The sequence below is a fragment of the Cynara cardunculus genome (genome assembly GCF_001531365.2).
Source record: "Cynara cardunculus var. scolymus isolate 2C chromosome LG 11, CcrdV1, whole genome shotgun sequence".
In the NCBI taxonomy this organism is placed as follows: Eukaryota; Viridiplantae; Streptophyta; class Magnoliopsida; order Asterales; family Asteraceae; genus Cynara; species Cynara cardunculus.
Window position 1 is genome coordinate 15,128,434 of NC_037538.1, and position 10,832 is coordinate 15,139,265.

The 10,832-nt window shown below is 36.4% G+C and overlaps 1 protein-coding gene across 2 annotated transcripts; it reads right to left on the reverse strand.

Annotated features, from left to right (window-relative positions):
* Positions 1-1,233: 1,233 nt before the first annotated feature.
* LOC112521279 (choline-phosphate cytidylyltransferase 1-like) lies at positions 1,234-10,832 on the reverse strand. Of its 2 annotated transcripts, none has more exons than XM_025130039.1 (8): positions 10,621-10,832; positions 6,834-6,947; positions 6,275-6,370; positions 5,345-5,387; positions 3,820-3,975; positions 3,627-3,707; positions 2,180-2,290; positions 1,234-1,642 (listed from the first exon to the last, which is right to left on the reverse strand). In XM_025130039.1, the coding sequence occupies exons 1-8, from the start codon at positions 10,752-10,754 to the stop codon at positions 1,478-1,480; spliced, it is 900 nt and encodes a 299-aa protein (XP_024985807.1). In that variant the 5' UTR covers positions 10,755-10,832; the 3' UTR covers positions 1,234-1,477. The 2 variants fall into 2 exon arrangements, with proteins under 2 accessions (XP_024985807.1, XP_024985808.1); XM_025130040.1 differs by lacking the exon at positions 1,234-1,642 and adding an exon at positions 2,656-2,774 and having other exon boundaries at positions 2,217-2,290.

The window sequence follows — 10,832 nt, forward strand, 5'->3', positions numbered from 1 at the left end:
ACGGGCCTAATAGCAATGCGCTTTTCATGGTTTAGCAGTTTAGCTTCACGCTTCTATTTCTTCCTCACAAGACGGTCTTCGTGGTTTCGATTTGTATTTTGCACCATCTACTGTATGCATGGACATTTCAGTTAGTGAATTGGTCCCCCCCTCCAAAAGCTTTTAACATGTTCCGGTCTGGGTTGGTCGAAGAAAATACCAAGGCTAAATTAAGTTGGTTGGACCAGTCCTGATCTATCTCACGAGTCAGTTTTCTTAATCTTAACTATTTTTTAATTATATATTAATTATATGTTACTAGAAGAGTACTCGCGTAATGCAGCGAAATACATCTCAATTTTAATATTCTATTTTATTCTTTGTCTCTGTCGATGTTATAATACGATTTTATGTGTTTTTAAGAAAGCAATAATGATTTTATTTTTGAATAAAATATAAATTTGAAGAAGAATATATCAATGTTAGTATCAAATCAACTATTTAAAAGTTCTCATCTCTTATGTATCTTTAATTTATTTTTTTATATAATTTAATTTAAATTTAATAATAAAATAATATATTTTTGGTTTAATAATATAACATTTTATAAAGATAATAATTAAGTATTCTGTTAGAACTCAATAATTATCCTAATTATATTTTATATTTTTTATATTTAAAACGAAATGTTTATCATGTATTTGATTACGTTTATCTGCAGTTAGTTATACGAATTCAGATATGGAGCTTTAATAAGTTGTACTTACGTACAATCTATTTGTAATCTTGAGATTTAAGTAACATACATTAATAAACAATATTTTATGCGTAAAAAGTGATTTTTAAGAGTGCTTATCAAATGTTTTATAATATAGTATAGATAATATTATCATCAACTATTTAGTTCTGTTTATAAAAAAAATTAGTTCATCTAATCAATCAATACCGGTCTGGTTGAAAACCCATAACAAGTCCAAATCGACCGGTTCCAAACCAGTCTAACCTTAACAGATCCCAACTAGTCTTTGACCGGACCGGTCTCCCTAAACCACTTACAGATTCATGCACAACGTCTGTATTGCTCTCACACAACTCCGTTTTCATGGTTCAGAATCGTCCGACTTCGTTGAAATACATATTTAAATGCATTAAATAAAAAATTATCTATCAATAATGTCAAAAAAGCATTAGTCTAGAAGCATTTGGGGACAAACCCTCTTTTGATTTGAGCCCTACATGTCCTCACAAAATCAAAGCAAAGTACAATGGACATTTTTCCAATGAATACCCCACAAAACTAGACCAAGACTATATGCCAAACAAATTGTCTAAAACTACAGCAAAAATATAGTCCAAAACACAACTTTCTGCAAGAGTTCGATTTCGTACATTTCGAAATGAAACGGGGCTGCAAATTTTTATCGTACAGTAGAAATAAACCCAATTCATATCACAACCTATATATAGTCCATACGAAGGTATGGCCAGACTTCCGTATTCATGCTGATGCTATTTCTTCGGCACCATTGGAGTAATCTTCTTCATCTTCGGTGCTATAATCGTAATAATATTCATCATCATCTTCATCGTTGCCATTAGCAAGTCCCCTCCTATTTGCATTTGCCTTCAACTGTTCCTGTATTCTGTCTCTGATGGCTGTTCCCTGAGAAAAGTTATAAAATATATTCATGTTTCTTCTCAATGTTCCATTTTTTTTTGGTAATCGTGGGTGTCCAGGCCAGCTCGGGCACATCTCAAGTAATCCCATGGGTCCCTGGAGATAACAACTAGGAAAATCCCAGTGAGGACTTATCTAGCGACCTATGGGGAGTAGCCCCGAAGACCTCGCATTTACTTGTCAGTTGAGTTGGACCTCAAAGTTACAATGTTCTTTTTCGTTTTTTTGTATAACCGTGGGTTTCCGAGCCAGCTTACCGAATAATCCCCTGGGGACCACGAATGGCTTGGAGTCATTGCAGGTAAACCCCATGGCCAGTTGGCCACAAGGGCTTTGGCAGCACTTGGGTTCGAGCCTCAAGTAGATGAGATTTTCCATTACATCCCCTTGAGGCTTAACCAGTGTGCCACGACACAAGTGGTTAAGGTTACAATGTTTCATTTCTGGTTTCTCAATTTTCTGGTTCAAAAAGACATTATCATGCACGTGTTTCCTAGTGAAAGAGAGAGAGAGAGAGAGAACCATTTTATGGCAACCCTCTTCAAACATTTCAAGAAAACCAGCAACCAAACGATCAGCGTTCTCCACCCACAGGTTATGATTCATACCAGCAGTTTTCGCCACTGTTTGGATCTGCAATACCGAGAAAAAATTACACAAAGTTCAACCAAAAATTAGAATAACCAACAGTTCCATTTTAGGATAATGCTGCAAGGGAACTCATGTAAAAGATCATGCCAGGCTTGGAAGGACTTGAAGCATCACATAATGGGTAACTGTCACAGTTTCGGTTACTACTATACGAGCTCTTGTTAATTGTATGAGTTACTCCAATAATCCGAAAAATAGGAGCTTTGTGAAATCTTCTAAGATGTTCTGGTTTTGTACACTAAAGCATCTTTACCGTTTGGATCCCCCACAACTTTAACTCTATAATATGACAATTTGCAGAAACAGATCAAGAGATAAAAACATATCTACAGTAAGTTGCCACTTGCCTTGAGCATAGAAGATCTTAACATGTTAGAATCTTGACCACCTCAGAAAATTTCCAACAAATAACTCCATTTAGACATATCAGCTTTTCCAAATGAATTCCACCACCTGGAGATCCATTCTGACACCACATTCTGGCTCCAGTAAGAAACAATGTTTCGAGAAGGGCATATATATAATGATTATATAGGCAAAGGGTCGTGTGAGAAGGAGACTTAAGGTGAGAAGCATGAAAAGGAATCTGGACCCTTGGTCACCTTTAATCTCAAACCCACCCATGAATCGCGCTTGATACGGGGATTGATCCGGTGCATCTATGTGCATCTCATCCTAATGTGCATCCAAGGGTTGAAATATGTTCTTACGCTTCTCACCTTAACTCTTCTTCTCACCGGAACCCAATCCTATATATATCCCGTGTTCACCAAGGTTTCTCCACTTCCTCATACCCATGCCTCTCATTTATGCCGCAAAAGCATTACTTAGCTGTCCAATTCATTTTCAACTTTCACGATTCCACATCCAATACCGAGGCCCAATATTTGAGATCAAACCAGACCCATTACTCCTGTAATACGTGCAAATCCTCTAAAGTATGCATAATCCCAGTCCTAGCTTTTTTTAGTAGACTTCTGGTGTTTCCAAAGGTTTATACATTATATATCGAATTTTCATACCCACAACAATTATGCTTCGAATTTTGTATTGTTGAAGTGGAGTTACATAATATTAAGCCCTTCATAAAGTGTTTATGTTCTTAAAAGAGGATTCCTGATGCATGGAATGCAAGCTGTGTATTTCGTGTTATGAAATAATGAAATCAACTTGTTACATTTGGTTGGTGATTTATGGTCTTTTGAGTCTAGTGGCTTGGAGACGGTTCATACAGCTTGTGTTACGTTATGTACATTGTGTTACCTAGTAGCCTAAAGCTACAGTCTAATGTGCAGGATGAAACTATAAAAATACTTGCCTTTTCTTCCACCTTTTCTTGTTGCTTTTTTACTTTTTCACGTAGCTTCTTTAAGCCCATGTTCACTCTCAACCTCTTTTCCTGAAACAAAGAAACAGAGACAAATTCAATGTTGACCTAAACGAGCATGACAGTCAATCGAGGTACACAATATACGATAATAGATGATGATCAATCAATAACAAAAACGCACTTTCACGTAGCTAACACCAAGATCTTTTCTTGAGTATCCTCGATCCAAGTTGCGCATCACATACTCATTGTAGTCTTTGACAATTCTCATGATTATATCTGATGTAGAAATCCCATCTGTCCGTTTTGTCTCCTTAAATCTTCCAATGGACTTGACCTAAACAGGGAATTGATGTATATATCATCAACAAATGATTCATAGTAAAGAAAGGCAACCTAAATAACGAATATGTCCACAAAGTTAACAGGACAAGGAAAGCTACATAAGTAGAGGAATCCTAACAGCAAAAACAAGTACAGCAAGCAATCTCGTTGGTGAAAGGCATTTCTTTGTTAGGACACAAACATATAAATAGAATGAAGGTAGGGAATTGCTCATAAAGGAATGAATCTTTCAAGAAAATGTATTCATACTCCCTCCTCTCCCTACACAAAGAAGAGAGAGAGAGAGAGAGAGAGAGAGAGAGAGAGAAGCATTTTGCCATTTTAAGCTGAAACCTTTTTAGTGATAATTGGTATGAGTATGACCACGGACGGAAGCAGAACATTTATCTAGGGGGTGCCTAGAAAAAATATAAAAAAATTCACGATTCCAAAGTTGAGAAACCCTTTTAAGTATATAAGTTTTTTAATTAAATACTTGTCCTAAAAATAGTTGTAAAAAAGAGTTGAAAGCATGAGTGACCTAAACAACATAATTATGTCTATATTTATACAAAAAAATACAAGATGTGTATAAGGTTCAAAATGGCGTAAGGCGTGGCATGGTGAGGTGCTCAAGCTTTAGGAGCCACAGCGAGGTGATGGCGTTTTTCAACGCGTGACTTATGGCAGCAAATCTTTATATCATACAAATGATTATACATATAAACATATACTTTCTACCATTACTCAACGATTCGATAATATTAGATAATTTAAATTAGGTTATACACTAAAACTAACAAATAAGACATTAAAAAAGTTAAAAAAAAATCAAATATTGTGTTACAAAAACCGCACACTACGTCACGGTGTGCCATGCATAACGTGGCGTAGGACATAAGCCTTAAGCCATGGCGAGCCACGGTGGCTGTTGCGGTGAGCTTTTTTGAACACTGCGTGTAGATAACCTTATAAATGAGAAAAGCCCTTTGAAAATACATGAAATTTATCGAAATCTTTTTGTGTATTCAACAAAGTAACGTGTTTATTTTAGAATGTTAGAAAACTTGGCATTTATAAAGGAAGAAAAAGAAGAATTTGATATGAATAAATAAAGTTTCAAGTGGGTAATTGAGGTTTGAGACTATCAAATTTTAAGTTTGAAGTTTGAGGGGGAGTGAATGCCACTTCTGGCTCCAACGTGACTCTGCCCATGGGTAGACTGCATGAGCTTACTGCTTGAAACAGAAAAATGTAGTCTACAACACAGATAAAGATACTAATAAGTACAGATGGTGGTTATTTGATAATGATATCAAGCTAATTAAACTTTGCACAAGAGGGAGCATATAGTAATACTGATTAAGAACTTCCTAACTTACGAATTCATAAACGTCTTGTCCAGCACCACTTGCATCAGCATACCTGATTTTAAGAAGTCAAACACAATTAATACATCACATACAATTGACAATAAGGTGCATCAAGTTTTCAGTGGAAATAAAAAATATTTAGCATATTCTATTAAAGCCACTTTCATAGTCTGGTATAGGCCAAAAACATGTGTAGGGAGGTAGAGTGCGCATATGCTCTAAGCAAAAAGTGTACCTTTGACAAGTCAGCCAATGATAATAAAAAATGGCAGTTGTTTTATACTTATTTAATACTCATATGGCGGAGCCCCTCCATATGCAGTGTTTTATGGATGCCAATTTCCATCTACCATATAGGCCATCCGTCATCAGTTACAAAATTGAATAGATTCAGACACAAAGTGCAACGAATTTCCTGTGAAGATTAGGTGCAGGTCCATCCGACTAATTTATTTCAAATGGATTTATTTTATTCTTTTGTTCTTTTATGAGAGGGGATTGTCTCCCTATCTGGTCAAGCTTAAATAGAGAGCCTACAAATCAGCCGGCATGTAACATAAATACATTATAAGTATGGAAGCATGCCATATACACACGAATGTGTGTTTGTGCAGTATGTATATGTGTATATATCTGTACATGTGTGTAAGTATGAACGTATATGTGTGTTTGTGTATGTATGTATGTATATGCAAGTGCGTACACATGTATTACATGCATACATACGCATGTATGCATGTACGGCATGGTATACACATGTAGACATGCATGCATGCATGCATACATACATATATATATATATATATATATATATATGCACAGAGAGGAAGGGGAGCTTTTATATGGGGAAACATAATTTTTATATACCCCTTCAAGACATATAAGGCCTTGGGGGTTTGAGAAGCAAAATAAATGCAGCTTTGGGCAGGTTGACCTTACGGAAGAGAATCGTGAGCCACATAGTCTATACGATGTTTATCAATAAATTCTTGCGAAAGCACCCAGGGTGCATCTGGAATAACTTCATCAACCCACCTGCATATGTCCAATAACAAGGCAAAATTATAGCATGAGCATTGACTGCTTCACCTATGAACATAGAAGTTCAAGAATTACAAGCACACAGCCACATGTAAATATGCAATAGATGCACAAATCACCAATTCAACATTCCAATTAACAAACTCGGAAACATTGTTTCTGTAAAACCTACATTCTTTGCTAGTGCTAGCTATGACATTGAAACAATTCTATCGGTTTGTTGTTACAAACGGGTAGCTGTATCGCAGTCATTAACGACCTCCCTCATCTGCCTAACTCACCTCCTTGAATTAGTCCCCATGTTAGTTCACAAACAACACTTGTAACTAAAAGAATTGCTGCTTCTAGAAGAGAAGATAAGAAAATAGTGAAAATCTCAACTAGGTACTAGATTACTGGAACTATCATAAATATTTGTTAATACAAGCATGATTGTTGAGCAATTACACAAACCTACTTGCAGTGGCGAAGAGATTCATAACGCTCCTGATCAGTCATGACTGTTTTACCCTTTAGTCTATGGGTGACTTCGTCGTTGCAACATCCAACAAGCAAATAAGTATTTGAAAACCTATAGATAAGACGAGAAAACAAAGTTACAAGATATTAGCATCTCAAAAATATTAGCAAGTATCTCAAAAATTATGGCTTCATCGTCTAGGATCATATCCCCATATTTAGATACTACTTTACCCTCCTTCCATTGCAACCTAGTTGTCATTATTTTGACTTCTGAGAACCAAACAAAGTACTTTTGAATGTCAACTTTGAATGGATATCTAACTTTTGGTAAAACAAAAGTGATACTTAAGTTTAGTATCAACAAGCACACAAACAGTTCAGAAAGTAAAATAACTTAGATGATTTCGAATTTGGGAAATATTAGGCTTTACACTCATTATTCAAAAGTAGACAATTAATGAGAGACAAAGTCCTGGGTAGTAGAAAACCACATGCAAAAGACTATCCAAGCAACATTCTCGGGATGGAAAAAAATCCATCAAACACCAGCAGCACATTGTTAGTTGTTCTAGTTTCCCTTCATGATAAAACTCAAAGACCATGCTCCCCAATGATGGACGAACAATGGAGAGAGCAAAAAAGAAACCAATAGAACCTGGCATTTATTATTTATACAAGAATGATGTTATGATATTCACAAGTAAATTATATAACATTAATATGGTGGGAGCAGAGGACTAGTATTTTATGTTGCAGATCGTTTAAGCGATTTAGTGTTGCTAGGGAAGTATTACTAGCAACCTGGTGTCCAGGTTAACTGGAAATTGAACATCATCTATTACCTTTTCATATATTTTCTTAGGTTAATGAATTGACTCAATAGCTGGATTTTGTAGTCCTAGTACATGTAAAGTTTTATGTTCTACTATAACTTACAGACATCAATGTTATCCCCCATTGTTAGATCCCAAATGATTCTTAGTGTTGTGTGAGCCTTGCTCTTAAGGGCAATGCCTTCTGCTGATAGGCATATTTTTATTTCCCCAAACAGTCTTTCATGTTCTCTGTATACCAGACGTCTTTTGTATACCATTTTACATCACAACAGAACCTTCACATCCCAGAACGGCCTTATATTTGAAATACCACCTTTGCAGACAGTTGAATAGACCATTATTAGTGGAAATCACAGGAATAGAGAACGGGTAACTTTTTATTATGCTATTTCTGTTCAATTTGATGTTTAAAGAGAAGATAAATTATGGCGATGTTGTTTTTTCTATTTTAATACTAGAATTATAGGCGATTTAGGACTAAGTAGTTATGTTTCACTAAAGGTAACTTCAATTTACATGCCTTATTGTTTCACAACTAGCTCAGTCCTCGCATTCATTGTAAATAGATTTGTAACTACCAAAGTTTCATTATTGGAAGTTATTGTAACCTAGTCGGAAGCATAGCCTATAGACGAAATTACCACTCTTCCTATGTTGTTGTAACCAATAGCCACTCCACATCTGCGTTCTCCGCATAATAAGTTCTACTGAGTCCACATTTTCAACTCTGTCCACTTAATCCCACAAACCCTTTTCCTTGCCTTTTTCTTTGAACCAGCACTTTTTCTGAACAACCCAAACCTTGCAACATACTTCTTAGTCCTCCCTCAGATTTTGTTAACCTGATTTGTTCCTCTTACGATCATAAACCTAGCTTGTCGAGAGTGAGGGAGCACACTAAGAGCATGAAAGAGGATGGTGGGGGAGGGGGAGGGAGTAGATGAGAAATGGAGGGAAGTGTTTTTATTCCACAGCTTTAAATACCTCTTTATTTTCACACTTACGAATCTTGAACTCGTGCAAAGCTAAATGTGAGATCAACATTGTCTAATTAATGCACCTGCAGAAAAAACTTCACTCCTGGATCCCTTTCATATCCTCCTACCACTTTGTGCTTAATGCATCCATCACAGGTTTACATCATCCTAAGGTACTGTACTTTTCATGTTACTTGTGGTACTTCTCCAATGAACATAACCAATATCTTGGATAACATGGATGTGTAGTAAGCATAAACTTTTGTAGAAGTATATAATATTTATATATGGCAAATGAATCCACACACCCTCCTCACCTTTGGTGAGGTTTGAACCCTTGACCTCCTAGGAGGTTGGGCTTTACAGGTAACCCGGGTACCGCTAGGCTAAATGCCCTTTGGTAGTAGGCATAAACTTATCATAAGGAAAAAAGAGAGGTCATGTTTCCTTCCAAACCCATTAGCTCTATGCACATAAACTTATAGAGTACAAATTGATGCAAGTACCAAACTCATTCTAATACTTGTGGTACACAGGATCTACGACTAATTTGTTCATTTACATCTTAGTTAAGGTTTTTTTTAACAATTTTTTGTTATTATAGTATTAGGGTCTCCATTCATTATAAAGGGAGTTGTGACCAAGACTTCTTTAATAAATTATTAAATCATTTGAGAATTAGATAAATATGCTTTCTTTGTTTAGCGAATCCACTTTTGGTTGTGAAGGTTGCTTTCAGTTTGAGTCCCTAGTATTTCTTTTGGTGTGAAGCCTAGGAACCCTAGTTTATTCTACCTTCTACCATTGTCCCCACACACTAACCTTCTGCTATTATTCCACGCCGACCGCCACTTCAAGTATTTCAAACCTGGTGTTTTGTCTTCCCAAGTCTCCAATCGAAATTTATAATCTCGAACTTCTAAAACATAACACCATTTTGAACTTACTATCTATTGTCTTGTATCTTTCATCCTATTGGGTGAAAAGATGAAATTTCTAGGAGTGATCCCGCTTTCAAGGTGTTCCCTATATTACCAATCATTACAGTACAAGCTCAATGACTAACTTGGGCTATCTAGACACCTAGCTCCTAAATCCCTCCATGGTGAGAGTTGAAAATAAATCCCCATAAAATGACAAGTTGGTTGGTGATATCATTGATTAACCCCCTAGTTTTCTCCACCAAGTCATCCCCACTAGATTGATAGTAAATGAGAGGTAAAGAAAAATAAAACAAAACTGAAAAACATAACCCAACAACCCAACATTTTTCAATAATTTCGTCGGTAAATGCTCTCCATTCCCTTACCGGTTACCACCATCTTAATAGTTCATACTTTATAACCCTAACTCCTTTAAATGTATTTCCTGAACACAAAAGAAGAACGCTACAATTACCAAATTGATCAGTATACAACATTAAGATCAAGAAGTAGTGTAGCTTGTTATCAAGAAGTAATGTGTCTTGTTAACCATAAGGGTGGTGTCTGATTGGTTTGAGCTTGGCTCCAAAGGTCAAAAGTGCATGGTCCCATGTTCAAATCCAAGGAGGAATAAAAAAGAGGCTCCAATGCGGCTACTCCGGGCTACCCGTAAAGCAGGTGGTCGCCTTGAGATTAGTCGGCTTGCTTAGCTGGATATCAGGTTAATCAAAAATATATATATATTCTCTGGTTCGTCAACTGACAGTCTTAACAAATTTAAGATCACCAGTATCTATGCACCGTTTTCACCCAAACATCACCATATTAAGTTAAGACAATCAAAATGAGGAAACATAACTCGTATAAATTTAAAGTTAAACTTAACCAGAATCAAATTCTCTAACACTAGATTCCATTGAGGAAAAGAAAACCATACAAACAATTCAAAACCCTCAACATCAACCAACCAAAATCAAGATCCATATGCTCAATACGGAACCAGAAGTGAAATCAAATTCTGAAATTGCTCAAGCAAAAACGCTTACGATTTCTTGGCTTGCTCAAGGGAACGAGCATGACCGAAGTGAAAGAGATCATATATACCATCGGCGTAGACACGAACTGGGCGGTCAGTGGGTGGTTCCACCATCCAATTTCGCTGCTTGTGTTCACCTTCCATTGCCGGAACTGGAAGATCTTCTGGACCTCCCTCTCCGCCCTTCTCAAATCACACACTACCTACGAAAAACCCAGGCCT